We start from the raw sequence: 15,642 nt of genomic DNA on the forward strand, positions 1-15,642 counted from the left end.
GTCTATGTCCTTTTGCAGGTTTTTTATGTCCTCCTCACTCACTGCTTTCCCTCCCATCTTTGTATCGTCGGCAAACTTGGATATGTTGCACTCGGTCCCTTCCTCCAAATCGTTAATATAGATTGTAAAGAGTTGGGGTCCCAGCACTGACCCCTGTGGAACACCACTAGTTACTGATTGCCAGCCCGAGAACGAGCCATTTATCCCAACTTTGTTTTCTGTTAGATAGCCAATCTTCCACCCATGCCAGTACCCCCAATCCTGTGATTTTTTATCTTGATTGGTAATCTTTTGTGTGGAACCTTGTCAAATGCACACTATATCCACTGGTTCCCCTTTAGCCACCCTATTTGTTACATCCTCAAAGAATTCGAGCAAATTTGTCAAACATGACTTCCCCTTCGTAAAACCATGCTGACTCTGTCCTATTAAATTATGTTTATCCAAATGCTCTGTTACTGTTTCCTTAATAATGGACTCCAACATTTTGCCAACCACAGATGTTAGGCTAACTGGTCTATAGTTTCCAGCTTTTTGTCTACTTCCCTTCTTAAATAAGGGTGTTACATTAGCAGTTTTCCAATCTGCCGGGACCTTTCCTGAGTCCAGGGAGTTCTGGAAAATGATCACCAATGCATCCACAATCCCTACCGCCACTTCTGCCTGTCTTTTTAAAACGTCAAGTACCCTGGAATATTTAGGGGGAAAAATTGGGTGAGTAGCGCCTAAAGAGGCAGTCAGTAGCTGTAGCGCCACTGGCTGCGCCTCCCGCGATATTCAGCAGGGGCGCTAATGGTGGCGTTAGCCATTTGCGCTGCGCCGCCACCGATGACGTCATCGGTGTGCACAGCGCCCTGTTCGCGATATTTGGTAGGGAACGCCGCAGTTGCGCCGTTCGCTACCCGCGCCCGGTTCACGGGGCCTTACTGTGCCGGCAGCGGCGCAAGTTAAGGTGGAGGTGCGGGGCGGCCGCCTGCCAGCACCTCCGTCCCCGGCCTCCTAATCCCACCCCCCCTCCCCCCCGCGGCATTGCCGGCTGTTTCCCAAGAGCCCGGCACTTCTCCTTGGTGCCGGGCTCATTTGCCGGCACTCGCGAGCGGGGATCGCGCTGTTGCAGGCACCTCCCCCTTAACAGTGGGAGGAAGGCCTGCAGTACCGCAGCGTGCCGTGCCGCAGCGATAGTCAGTTTCAGCGCCCTGGAGCACCTCGAGCCTCGCCCCGTCTCCCTCTAGGGGCAATGAAACTGAATATCTGACGATCACTAAAGCCTCGAACGCTGCGCTAAATCCTGTGCTCAGGCGACTTTTGCGCCACTTTGGCGCCCCAACCCAATTTCTAGGCCTTAGTTCCCAACCTTGGTCACCTTGCAACCACGTCTCTAATGGCTATTAGATCAAACCCATTTATCTCTTTGTGCCACTAGTTTGTCTGTCTAGTTAAGAATGCTTTGTGCATTCAGATAAAGAGCCTTTAATTTAAATTTTTTACTGTTATTTCCTGCTTTGACCTTATTCTCTGCTGCCATTAAACTGTCCCTTCCTGTCACACTCTGCTTATTTTTAGCCAAATCGCTACACTGCTCTATTGCCTTGACCTTTCTCTTTAGATTTCTAAATTTCCCCTCACCTGACCCCTCTCCCCCTCCCACCCTTTTTTTTTTAGTTTAAAGCCCTATCTACAGCCCTAGTTATTCGATTTTCCAGGACGCTGGTCCCAGCCCGGTTTAAGTGGAGCCTGTCCCGACGGAACAGCTCCCTCTTTCCCCAGTACTGGTGCCAGTGTCCCATGAATTGAAACCCCATCTTCCCACACCGCTCTTTGAGCCAGGCATTTAACTCTCTGATCTGCTTGACCCTATGCCAATTTGTGCGTGGCTCAGGTGTGGTAATCCAGAGATTATTACCCTTGAGGTTCTGCTTATTAATTTAGACCCTAGCTCCTCAAACTCCCTCAGCAGAACCTCATTCTTAGTTCTACCTATGTCGTTGGTTCCTACATGGACCACGACAACTGGATCCTCTCTCTCCCACTCCCAAGTTCTTCTCCAGCCGCGAGGAGATATCTTTAACCCTGCACCAGGCAGGCAACACAGCCTTCGGGACTCTTTTGCGGCCGCAGCGAACAGTATCTACCCCCCTGACGACACTGTCCCCTACTATTACCACATTCCTTCCTTCCTTCCCCCACTTGGATGGCCCCCCTGTACCACAGTGCCGTGGTCAGTTTGCCCATCCTCCCTGCAGTCCTTTTCCTCATCCATACAGGTAGCAAGTACCTCCTCGTACTTGTTGGACAAGGTCCATCACTACATCCTGGGTCCCCATACCTTCCTGACTCGGTCACACCCTCCTGTCCCTGATCACTGACTAACTCTAAAGTACTATTTAACCTTAAGGGTGTGACTGCCTCCTGGAACAAAGTGTCCAGGTAACTCTTTTCCCCCCCCCCCCCCCCCCCTCCCCGATGCATCACAATGTCTGCAGCTCGTACTCCAGCTCTACGACTCTGAGCCGAAGTTCCTCGAGTTGCAGACACTTACTGCAGATGTGGTTGCTCGGGATCGTGATGCTCTCCACAAGCTCCCACAGGCTGCAGTTACCACACACCACCTGCCCTGCCATCTCTAGCCTTGTTTTATTTATTAATTAATTAGTTGAAGCTTTTACTCCGTTGATATTTTAGTTTTATTGTTAGATTATTTTATCTAGTTTAAATTAATTTAATAAGTACTAGCAAGTTACAGTTTCTCAGCTCTTAATTTAACCCTTTTCCCTAACTTAGAGAGCAAAAGAAAAGGCTGTAATACTCGCCAACCAATCACCTACCTGCTCTCCTGTGACGTCACTCTGATTTTTTTTGTTGTATTTGAATCGGAGCCTCGCCACTGCCGCTGCTTTAATTCGGGTCCGCACTTGGGCCGCTCTTTACCATCTCGCTGTTGCTTTATTTCAGGGCCGCTCTTTATCCTCTTGTCACTGCCGCTGCTTTATTTCAGGTCCGCGCTTGGGCCGCTCTTTACCATCTCGCTGTTGCTTTATTTCAGGGCCGCTCTTTATCCTCTTGTCACTGCCGCTGCTTTATTTCAGGTCCGCTCTCGGGCCGCTCTTCATCCTCTCGCCGCTGCCGCTGGTTTAATTCGGGTCTGCTCTCGGGCCGCTCTTTATTCTCTCATTGCTGCCGCTGGTTTAATTCAGGTCCGCTCTCGGGCTGCTCTTTATCCTCCTGCCGCTGCTTTAATTCAGGTCTGCTCTCGGCTTCTCTTTATCTTCTTGCTGCTGATTTAATTCAGGTCCGCTCTCGGGCTGCTCTTTCTCCTCTCGTCACGGGGTCAAACTGGGGATTGGAGAAATGTAGGACCGAGAGCAGCAGATTGCAAGTATCCAATGGAATAGGCGGTCAGAGGGAAATGGAGGTGAAAATCCTGGAATCATTTAAACAGCAGCTGGATGCTGTAGGGCAATGTTCCCTTTAAGGGGCTGCGCGGCCCATTCAAATTCCCGTGCATGCGCGGTTTTTGCTGTTGTAAAGCCAGCAAGTGGTCTACGCGGGAGCCCCAGACAGCTGCACAGTCGTGCAGTTTAAAGGGAACATTGCTGTAAGGTACTCCCGGATTGTAGGGTAGTCCAGGATTGAAGAGTGGAATGGCCTCCCTCATCTGCATCTGTCTTGTGACTTCATGCCCATGGTTACATGGTGCATTTGGTTGATGCTGAGCCTAACACTGCCTCGCATTGACTCCGCCTGTGCAGTGTAACCAGTCTCTCTGTTTCTCCGTGATGGAGGTGTGTGTCCGCTCCTGAGTTGATGTAATGGTCAGAGTCTGCGGTTATCGACCAAGGCAGGTGTTGAGGGAAGGGTTTGTGGATTGTTTCCCTGTCATGTCGTGAGCTCCCAATCTCAGTGGGCAGCACTCCCATCTGAGTCACAATGTTGTGGATTCAAGTCCCACTCCAGAGGCTTGAGCACACAATCTAGGCTGACAGTCCAATGCCAGTGCTGCACTGTCTGAGGTGCCGTCTTTTGGATGAGATGTTAAACCGAGGCTCCGTCTGCCCCCTGAGGTGGACATAAAATATTCCATGCACTGTTCGAAGAAAAGCAGGGAGTTCTCCCTGGTGTCCTGGGCCAAAATCTGTCCCTCGACCAACATCATTAAAACAGATGATCTGGTCATTCTCACAGAATCACAGAATCTATAGTGCAGATAGAGGCCATTTCGGCCCATCGAGCCTGCACTGACACACATCCCACCCTATCCCCGTAACCCCACGTATTTAATCCCCTAACACTAAGGGTCAATTTATCATAGCCAAATCAACCTAACCTGCACATCTTTGGACTGTGGGAGGCACCCGGAGGAAACCCACGCAGACACAGGGAGAATGTCTGTGTGGAGTTTGCACAGTCACCCGAGGCCAGATTTGAACCCGGGTCCCTGGCGCTGTGAGGCAACAGTGCTAACCACTATGCCACCGTGCCCCCCACATTGCTGTTTGTGCGAGCTTGCTGTGCGCAAATTGGCTGCCGTGTTTCCTAAATTACAACAGTGACTACACTTCAAAAAGGACATCATTGGCTGTGAAGTGCTTTGGGACATGCTGAGGTTGTGAAAGGCGCTGTAGAAATGCAAGTCTGTTTTTCTTTCTGGACAGATTTTATAGAAATGAGGTATTGAGAAATGGTTGGTTTCTGTGGTAAGGGGTTTCCTGTCGGTGAGAAACCCAGCAACCATTACCATGGGAGACTTGTTTTGTTTAAGAATTGGTGATTATGTCATTGGGGTTGAGACGGCAGAATGCTGGATGTAGATTCGAGTCCGTCACATGGCAGGAGTGACTCAGCATTGACCTTGCTTTTTATTGGTGGACTCAATTACTCTTCCACATGAGACTCTGAGGAAACCACAGCAACTGAAACAAAACTGGTCAAAGAAAGGGATGGAAATTGAAGGCAACAAAAGGGTGGATGGTGGGCAAGAGAAGAAAGGGAATCGTTTAAACTCCATGATGGTGTTTGGCTTAGTTTATCTACTTCTAAAGTAACTTTTACTTGCGGGAAATCTCACTCCAACCTAACCTGTAGGGGAAAATCTCACTCCAACCCAACCCATTGCGGGTCTGCGTGCTGGGGGTCTGCCGTGTGTACTGGTGGCCGTACTGGCCTGTAGGCACCCATTACCCTGTCTGGCTGGCAGTACAGTTGGACGGTTTGCTCTAAGGGTGTCGTTGATCTTTTCCCGTTCTCCTTCGCAGAGGTCGCTCTTTTTTCTGGTGCTCACATGTCGGAGAAGATCCTGCTGCGTCTCCTCAAACACCCCGAAGTCATCCATGAAATCAAATTTGAGGAGGACAACAAGCTGGCTCCCAACCACTATCTGTACGTGCGCGGCAGGGCGGTCGATTACTTTGTCCTCATTTTACAGGTAAGCCTCTCGGGCTGGCTTGTTCTGTCACATGTTTCCGAAACACCCCCCCCCCCCCGCACTCCGATTTCAGCAGCCTGAATCTGTGCAGCAGACGGATGTTACACCAAGGCTGTCACTTCGTGCATCCTTGCCCGGTAAAATGCCACGCTGAAGCCTGCGCAGCTTGTATGATATTACGTCCCTTCCTTATCTGAGGAAGGATGTTCTTGCCATGGAGGGAGTGCAGCGAAGATTCACCAGGCTGATATCTGGGATGGCAGGAATGACGTACGAGGAGAGATTGGGCTTATACTCGCTGGAGTTTAGAAGAATGAGAGGGGATCTCATTGAAACTTATAAAATTCAAACAGGACTAGATGCAGGAAGGATGTTCCCAATGGCGGGGGAGTCCAGAACCAGGGGTCACAGTCTAAGGATAAGGGGTAAGCTATTTAGGACCGAGATGAGGAGGAATTTCTTCACCCAGAGAGTGGTGAACCTGTGGAATTCTCTACCACAGAAGGCAGTTGAGGCCAATTCATTAAATATATTCAAGGAGGAGTTAGATATATTTCTTAAGGCTCAAGGGATATGGGGAGAAGGCAGGGACAGGGTACTGAATTTGGATGATCAGCCATGATCGCATTAAATGGCGGAGCAGGCTCGAGGGGCCGAATGGCCTACTCCTATCTTCTATGTTTCTATGCCACAAACTACGTTCCCTAGCCACCAACTCCATCCCTCCCGCTGTCTGAGGCTGAACCAGACTGTTTGTAACCTCGCTGAACTATTTGACCCTCAGCTGAGCTTTCGACCCTCTATCTACTCCATCACCAAGGCCGCACGTAACTGCAGCCTGTTCCATAGGTCAGGAGGTGCCACAGGCACACCGTGCTGCCCTCTCCTGCCCTGCCCTCTCCCACCCTGCCCCCCCCGTTTGCCCAGTTGGTAAATGCATTGTACCAGAAGGTCCCAGGTTCAATTCCCTGCCTCTGCCGAACCTGGTGGGAGTGATGATTGAGCTTTTCCTGGGTCAGAGAGGTGAAAAACCAGACTGGATTTCTGCTGCTGACCTGTTGATTCCTACTGCAAAATGAGGCTGGGTTTGAGGCTACCTGCAATGCCCCCCATGGTGGGATAGTATTTGTTATAAATCTCATCATGAAGAAACGACTCATGAAATAACACTGGACGGCCAGCTGGTATAAATACTCGGGCATGGGCTCCGCTTGCCCAGGGATATTTTGTAAGACAGGAACTAGTGAAGTACAACTAGACCTCCATGTTTTGAAACAAGTTGATTAAAGCCTTGCTTTATACTCGAACCAAGTGCGTAGTGAGTTTTATTACGTCAGTATTCAGCACTCCTCTCTCCAGGGTAAAGTGACGAACGGACACCAGGTGTGGAACCTCCCACCAGGGAGATTCACCGCCTTGGCGAGGGGAGAGAGAGCTCGGAGAGGGAAAATAGAAAGGTCTCGAGATCAGAGATCGAGATGTTTCCAGTTTTACATTGAATAAGTCTCAGGCTCCCAGTCTGCATCCAGTTTAAACGATCATCATTGTACCACAGGGTAAAGTGGAGACGGAGGCTGGGAAGGAAGACATGAAGTTTGAGACGGGACCGTTCTCCTATTACGGCACCATGGCCCTCGGCAGCCTGTCTGTGGGTAAGAATATTTCCACTTATTTTTGTTAAGTCTTAATATTTTACAGAACACAGAAGTCACGAAACCCTGCAGGCTGTGTGAACGAGAGATTTTAGAAACGTTGGAAAGGGAGGAGGCCATTCAGCCCCTCGAGCATGTTCCACCATTCAATTATACCATGGCTGATCTGTATCATAACTCCCATCTTGGTTCTGTAACCCTTAATACCCTTGTGTAACAAAATCTATGAAATTTTCAATTGACCCCGAACCTCAGGAGGGGTGGGGTTGGGGGGGGGGTGGGGGGGTGCGGAGAAGTTCCAGATTTCCGCTACCCTTAGTCTGTAGAAGTCATTCCTGACATCATCCCTGAGCGTGTTAGCCTTGGCTCAGTGGGTCGCACTCTCGCCCGAGTCAGAAGGTTGTGGGTTCAAGTCCCACTCCAGAGACTTAACCGCAAAATTTTGGCTGACACTTCAGTGCAGTACTGAGGGAGTGCTGCACTGTCGCAGGACGAGCTGTTAAAATGAGGCCTTGTCTACTCTCTCGGGTAAAAGATCCCGTGGCACTATTTTGAAGAAAACCAGGGGAGTGCTTCCTGGTGTCCTGGCCAATATTTATCCCTCAATCAGCATCACTTAACGACCAGATAACCTGGGTTTTTTTTATATCAGATTGCTGTTTGTGGGAGCTTGTTGTGTGCAAATTGGCTGCCATGCTTCCTACATGACTACACTTCAAAAGTAATGGCCCAGAACTTGGTGTCGGGGGCTTGCCGTGCGTGCAAGCCCCCGATGTGCACTCACCCTGCGCGCCGACATCTGAAACCTGGCCCGCAGTGGATTTCCTGTCAGTGGCCCGGTTCTGATGTCGGCGCGCTGTGCTAACCTGACCCAGCGGCGTAGTTAGTGCGATGTGCCGGCTGGGATCAGGTGAGCACTGTTCAGCCAATCAGGGGAGGGGAAACTTCATTCATAAGTTTGAGAGTAAGAACTGTCAAACTCATGAGAAGTACTGCACCCCAAAACACTACTTAAACTTTAAATAAAATTTTAAAAAACATCCCAATCATTAAATTAAGTATAAATAAGTTTAAAAAAATAATTAAAACAATTTTTTTTTTTGAAATTTTTTTTTTAATAAAAAGGGTCTAAAACTAAACTTACCTTATTGTAGATTCTTTAAAATAATAAACCTGTGGGGAAAAAAATTTCTAAATTGCACTAAAACACCACTTACCTGTAAAAATAAATACTTACGTGTGCTTTTTACAAGCGTAAAGACCGGAGGGAGGCCTTTAGACATGCGCAAATCCCCCAAAATAGAGGAAATCCAAGACGCACGCGCTGCCCCCTACAGCGCACGCGCTAGCCTCTTCACCTCTTGGGTTAGAGGAGAGGAAATGCCGGTTTTCAGCGCATGCGCTGTGCATGCTGAAAACCGGCATTTCCTCCGGCCAGACGCGTGAGTACCCCTTCCGTACTCACGCGTTTGGGGAGGAATTTCTGCCCCAATTTATTGGCTGTAAAGTTCCTGAGGTCAGGGAAGGCGCTATAGAAATGGGAGTCTTTCTTTTCTTGAGTGCCAGTAAAGTGTCTGCTCGCCTGCTCTGGGTCTGTGCATTTTAATCTTTCTCTCTCTGTTGCTTCATCTCCATCTCCCAGCTCCTACCGCCAGGCTCCGTACTTGCAGCCTCAAACGGGCTTCCCTATTTTCTTGGTTCCGAGGTAAATCTTGCATGGTTTGCACGGTTTCTGTTTTTAATTTCCTCTGACACCTTCTGCCTTGGGGGATTGTGCCGTCATGAGGGTGAGCAAAGGTTTTTGGTTTGAAGCGTGTCTGAGGCGCGCAGACCTTTCTTGAGGACAAACGCACGCGCCTCCCCCCACCCCCCCCCCCCCCTCCTCCCTGGACCCTGCCTCCTGCCAAGTGCTGGCCCCTTTCTGCTGCCTTCGAGCAGGCCGGGGAGCTGTCTGCTGAGACTGGGGGATTAATACAGGTTGCGCCACCTGGTGTCAGGACAAGCGATTTGATCGTTCAGGATTCTGCGAGATTGTGATGTTCAAGCTGCAGTTTGTGGAGCAATCATTAAGTAGCAACTGTGGGGGGTTGCTTGTGGTTTGACTCATTTGCGATAAACTTTTAGCCCCAGTTCTAGCCAGTGTAGCGCGGCAGTGTTGTGCTACAGGCTCTGCATTGGACTCTCCCTCGCCCCAATATGCAGAATTTCTGATCTCAGCCAAGTTTCAGCTGCAGGTCCCCACTGTGTACAGTCTATTGGGGACAGAGGAACAGGAGGAGGCCATTCAGCCCTTCGAGCCTGTTCTGCTATTCAATTAGATCATGGCTGATCTGTATCTTAACTTCATTTACCCGCCTTGGTTCCATACCCCTTAATCCCCATACCTAACAAAAATCCATCAATCTCAGTTTTGACATTTTCAATTGACCCCCAGCCTCAACAGCCTTTTGGGGGAGAGAGTTCCAGATTTCCACTACCCTTTGTGTGAAGAAGTGCTTCCTGACATCACCCCCGAACGGCCTGGCTCTAATTTTAAGGTTATGCCTCCTTGTTATAGAGTCAGAGTTATACAGCACAGAAAGAGGCCCTTCGGCCCATCGCGTCCGTGCCGGCCGTCAAGCCCTGTTTAATCTAATCCCATTTTCCAGCATTTGGTCCGCAGCCTTGTATGTTATGGCATTTCAAGTGCTCATCCAAATGCTTCTTGAATGTTGTGAGGGTTCCTGCCTCTACCACCCTTTCAGGCAGTGAGTTCCAGATTCCAACCACCCTCTGGGTGAAAAAGTTTTTCCTCAAATCCCCTCTAAACCTCCTGCCCCTTACCATGAATCTATGCCCCCTTGTTATTGACCCCTCTACTAAGGGGAAAAGTTCCTTTCTATCTACCCTATCTATGCCCCTCATAATTTTGTACACCTCAATCAGGTCCCCCCCCTCAGCCTTCTCTGCTCTAAGGAAAACAACCCCAGCCTGTCCAGTCTCTCTTCATAGCTGAAGCGCTCCAGCCCAGGTAACATCCTGGAGAATCTCCTCTGCACCCTCTCCAAAGCAATCACATCCTTCCTATGGTGTGACGACCAGAACTGCACACAGTATTCCAGCTGTGGCCTAACCAGCGTTTTGTACAGCTCCATCATAACCTCCCTGCTCTTATATTCTATGCCTCGGCTAATGAAGGCAAGTATCCCATATGCCTTTTTAACCACCTTATCCACCTGTTCTGCTGCCTTCAGGGATCTATGTACATGTACACCAAGGTCCCTCTGATCCTCTGTCTTTCTCTGGACTCCCCCCACCAGAGGAAATAGTTTCTCTCTCTCCACCCTATCAACTCCTTTAATCATCATAAACACCTCGATTCGATCACCCCGTAATCTTCTAAACTCCAGGGAATACAAGGCTGGTCTGTACAACCTGTCGTCATAATTTAACCCTTTAAGCCCCGGTATCATTCTGGTGAATCTGCACTGCACCCCCTCCAAGGCCAGTGTATCCTTCCTGAGGTGCGGGGCCCAGAACTGAATGCACTGCTCCAGATGGGGTCTACCCAGAGCTCTGTACAGCTGTAACACAACTTCCACCCTTTTGTATTCCAGCCCCTTTGAGAGAAAGGCCAAGATTCCATTAACCTTTTAAATTACAGAGGGGTTGGCAGGAGGGGCGGGGAGGGGGCCCTCCCGCCTGCCTCTGGGGCAAGGGAACTTCCCAATGCTGGAAAACCCGCCACTTCGCATCTCGCTGTAGCGATGATTATTGGGTGCTGTTGCAAAGGGAGGAAGGTTCTGGGACTTTACTGGGGTACAGGTAGTCGCCCCCTGGATCTCAAGTTTACCGATGACTCCGTCTCTCTCAGCCTTGCTTGGCGGGGGGGTCTGCTGGCAACGTTCCCTTGAAGTCGCGTGGCCGGCTTTTCCGATTTGAAATTTTCGCGCACGCGCGAAACTGACTGGACTGCACAGCCCATTAAAGGGGCCACGCAGCCAAAAAAAAAATGAGGGGGTTCATTGTTGGTCCTTTTGTTCAGGCTTCCTTGTTATTGGCGCTTCTGGAAGTCGGCCTTGGTCAAACTGTGAAACTCGTGATGCATTTAAATTCTTTCAAAATGGGACAAGTCAAAACCTTTTGCTGATCTTTAACTAACGGAGCGTGAGACACATCAACCAATTAAGAACGAGCAAGTCCACTGGTTTACATGGGATTCAACCCCCAAATATCCTGGCTCAAAAATCTCGCTCAACATAGGATGGGATTTGACTTTTAGTCGCTGTAAGCCAGTGGACCTGGTGGTGATCCACACACAATGTTGGCCTGAGTTATTCACCCCAGCAATTGCTTGCAAAGAATGAGTTGCTGTTGTTTGATTTGCTGGCTGATTAAGTGTTTTACTGCACTAAATCTTTCTGAATGAGTTAAATTTTTAAAATCCATTTCAAACATTTATCTCCACAGCAATTGATTTCAACGCCTAATTCTTGGGGAGAGTCTGTCGTGCAGGAAACCATCAGGGTTAAAGAGAGGGGGAGAGGAACTCTGACCAATGACTGAGGCAACACCAGGGCTGTGGGAGGGAAGACTGAGGGAACATAACATAAGGAGTAGGAGCAGGAGTCGGCCATACGGCCCCTCAAGCCTGCTCCGCCATTCAATAAGATCATGGCTGATCTTCGACCTCAGCTCCACTTTCCTGCCCGATCTCCATATCCCATAATTCCCCTGGAGTCCAAAAATCTATCTCAACCTTGAATATACTCAACAACTCTGCATCCACACCCCTCTGGGGCAGAGAATTCCAAAGATTCACAACCCTCTGAGTGAAGAAATTCCTCCTCATCTCGGTCTTAAATGGCTGACCCCTTCTCCTGAGACTATGCCCCCTAGTTCTCGACACTCCAGCCAGGGGGAAGCAACCTCTCAGCATCTACCCTGTCAATCCCCCTCAGAATCTTGTATGTTTCAATGAGATCACCTCTCATTCTTCTAAACGCCAGAGAGTATCGGCCCATTCTACTCAATCTCTCATCATAGGACAGCCCTCTCATCCTAGGAATCAATCTAGTGAACCTTCGTTGCACCGCCTCTAAGGCAAGTATATCCTTCCTCAGATAAGGAGACCAAAACTGTGCACAGTACTCCAGGTGTGGTCTCACCAAAGCCCTGTACAGTAGTAGTAAGACTTCCTTACTCTTATACTCCAACCCCCTGCAATAAAGTTCGGGAGTTGCACAGTTTAAGATCCTGGGGAAGGAGGAATGAGGGTAGGCGATTGGTCATGATCCCAGTACAGTGAGGATGCAGGAAGCCAGTGTAGGATGATTTATTTGGAGGAACGAGAGAAGTAATACTGATAATAGAGAGAGACAGACTGCAGAAGCCTCGGTGCGCACTCTGCGCAGAACACTGTTGCTCTGCCCCTGCACTCCAGTGAAAGATAGACGTCCGGTGTGTGCCCGGTGATTCCGAGCTGATCACCTGAACTGATGATTGTTTAACGTGTTGCTGGATGCCTCGTTCTGTGAAGAACCCGTCCCAGTGGGGTGTGAACCGCTGGCTGCTGTGAATACCGATCCATTTGATCTTCTGTTTCCTGTTTAGAGACTCGCTCGTCCTCTCACCACAGCGAGTTGAATCGTTCCGTGTCGCTACATTATACCGAGCACTCGGAGTCCATGCCATCCATCGTCAGCGCAACACATTACATTCCCGATTTCTCTGTGAGGGCACTGACAGACCTGCAGTTTATTAAGGTAAGAAGTCATAGAATCACAGCACAGGGAGGAGGCCATTCGGCCATCGTGCCTTTGCTGGCTCGAATGAAAGAGCTGTCCCATTCTCCTGATCTTTCCCTCGTATTCCTGTAAGTTTTTCCCTTCACGTATTTATCCAATTCCCTTTTGAAAGTTCCTATTGAATCTGTTTCCACCACCCTTGCAGGCAGTGGCATTCCAGATCATAACTCGCTGCATAAAAATGTCTTCCCTGGTTCTTTTGCCCAATTACCTCTGGTTACCGACCCAATTCCTGTAAGATTTCCAGCATCTGCAGTATTTTGCTATCGTACTAGTGTTTTGGTTCACTGCCACACCTCTTCTAGGAATGCCTACCTTGAAGAAGTTCTGCTCTTCTTTTCGACGGATCTCCGTTTGGCTCTTCAACCTTGTTTCTAGAGCCGTCTTTTGTCTCCACTAGTCCTATCACCATCTCGTCTCGTTTTGAATACCTCTTAATGTCTCTCCACTTCTCTTTTTTGTTCTCTCCCAGCCCCATACTGGCCTTTTAATCGATTTCATTTCCTGTGCTTCTTCAGTCCTGACGAAGGGTTTTGACCTGAAACGTTGACTCTATTTTCTCTCCACGGATGTTGCCTGGCCTGCTGAGTTTTTCCAGCATTTTCTGTTGTTATTTTGAATGTTCCCTGTAATTTCTTTTGGGCTGCGCGGCCCATTCAAAATTCCACGCATGCCCTTTCCCCCCCCCCCCCCCCCCCCCCCCCCCCCCAAGTTGAAAAGCCGGCTCACCGGCTGCGCGAGACCCCTGGAGCGCGGGGCCCCTGGAGCGCTGCGCGGCCACGCAGCTTCTAGGGAACATTGTTAGCGACCCTCCTACCAGTGGAAACAGTTCCTCTTTATCTACTCTATCAAATCCTCTTAGAATGTTGAATACTTCTATTCAATCGCCTCTTTACCTTCTCTGCTCTAAGGAGAACAACCCCAGCTTCTCCAGTCTATCCACGTAACTGAAGTCGCTCATCCCTGGTACCATTCTAGTAAATCTCCTCTGCACCCTCTCCAAGGCCTTGACCTTTCTGAAGTGTGGTGCCCAGAATTGGATGCAGTGCTGAGGCCTAACATAGTTTTTTTAAAGGTTTAGTCCTGGTTATTTCAACCTTTTTTTTGAGGGCCTTTTCAATGTCAATGCGGTACGTATATTTAAAAAAAAAATTAATCTAATACTGGTTCATGTGCCATTTGCTTCTTGGATAATCTTAGCCCATTCTTCCCCCCCCCCCCCCCCCCCCCCACAAACCCCAGGCCCCCTACTGATGGCCCTGTCCCAACCAGTGTTAGCCAGCTCTCCATGCTCTCTCCACAAACAACCCAAGTTTGGAAAACACAGTCTAGAATTGTACCATTGGGTGTTTTCACAATTCAACTGGAGAGTGAGAGAATTTCTCTCACCCACTATTGCCCGTAATTTGTGTCAGCCAGTGGCTCAGTGGGCAGCACCCTCGCCTCTGAGTCAAGGTTGTGGGTTCAAATCCCACTCCAGAGACTTGAGCACAAAAATCTAGGCTGACACTCCAGTGCAGTGCCGAGGGAGTGCCGCACTGTCAGACGTGCCGTCTTTAGGATGAGACGTTAAACCGAGGCGCATCTGCGTGCTCGGGGCGAGGTAAAAGATTCCCCATGGCACTATTTCGAAGAAAAGCAGGGGTGTCCTGGGGGCCAATATTTATCCCTCAATCAACATAACAAAAAACAGAGTACCTGGTCATTATCACATTGCTGTTTGTGGAGCTTGCTGAGCACAATTTAGCTTCCACGTTTCCTACATTACAACAGTGACTACACTTCAAAAAGTACTTCATTGGCTGTAAAGCGCTTTGGGGCTGCCGGTGGCCATGAAAGGCGCTATAGAAATGCAAGTCTTTTACTGATGCATGCCAACAGTGACTGACAGCTGATGGATCAGAGGGTGTTTTCCTGTGGTCTCATAACTCTGATATCTTCTGCATCACAATATATAAACTTCCCACCCCACCCGAACCCATGTGACTTTCTGTGAGGTGAAAAAGCAGATAAACCCCAGGCCAATTAAGGATAAATTCTGGACAATTCCTCTCTGACTGCCCCGCCTCCCCCCTTCCAGGCGATTGAAAAGTCCAGCAGACCACTCCGGCCTTGATTAATGTTACACAGCACCTCCCATTCGGCCATCCAGTCGGTGCCGGCTCTCTGTCGAGCAATCCAGTCAGTCCATTCCCCCGCTCTATCCCCGTAGCCCTGCAAGTTTATTTCCTCAAGTGCCTATCCAGTCTCCCCTTGAAAACATTGAGTGTCTCCACTTCCACCACTTCCGTCGGCAGCAAGTTCCAGGTCCTCACCACTCGCTGCGTAAAAAAGTTTTCCTCACATCCCCCCTGTATCTCTTGCCCAAATCCTTAAATCTGTGTCCCCTAGTCCTTGTACCATCAACTAGTGGGAACAGCCTTTCCCCCGTCTAGCCTATCCAAACCCGCCATAATCTTGTACACCTCTATCAAATCACCCCTCAACCTCCTTTGCTCTAATGAAAACAAATCCAGCTTCTCCAACCTGTCCTTGTAGCTAAGATCCCCCATCCCCAGAACCATTCTGGTAAATCTCCTCTGCACCCTCTCAAGAGCCTTCACATCCTTCCTAAAGTGTGATGACCAGAACTGGACGCAATACTCCAGTTGTGGCCTAACCGGCGCTTTATAAAGATTCAGCATAACTTCTCTGCTTTTGTACTCAATACCTCTATTTATGAAGCCCAAGATCCCATATGCTTTGTTAACCACTCTCTCAATATGTCCTGCCACTTTCAGGG

At 49.3% G+C, this 15,642-nt stretch overlaps 1 protein-coding gene across 2 annotated transcripts in view; it reads left to right on the top strand.

Annotated features, from left to right (window-relative positions):
• LOC147098054 (metal transporter CNNM4-like) overlaps positions 1-12,947 on the top strand; it is a 52,051-nt gene extending 39,104 nt beyond the window's left edge. The window contains exons 4-7 of one of the 2 annotated variants that reach the window (XM_085971284.1): positions 5,253-5,422; positions 6,978-7,074; positions 8,717-8,779; positions 12,667-12,947. In XM_085971284.1, coding sequence (XP_085827410.1) covers positions 5,253-5,422; positions 6,978-7,074; positions 8,717-8,779; positions 12,667-12,932 — 596 coding nt within the window. In that variant the 3' untranslated portion in view covers positions 12,933-12,947. The remainder of the gene's footprint in view (positions 1-5,252; positions 5,423-6,977; positions 7,075-8,716; positions 8,780-12,666) is intronic. The other variant, XM_085971285.1, reaches the window with a different exon arrangement.
• The last annotated feature ends 2,695 nt before the right edge of the window (positions 12,948-15,642 follow it).

The sequence above is a fragment of the Somniosus microcephalus genome, chromosome 30, assembly GCF_052327205.1.
Source record: "Somniosus microcephalus isolate GS21.2 chromosome 30, FLI_Smic_1.0, whole genome shotgun sequence".
In the NCBI taxonomy this organism is placed as follows: Eukaryota; Metazoa; Chordata; class Chondrichthyes; order Squaliformes; family Somniosidae; genus Somniosus; species Somniosus microcephalus.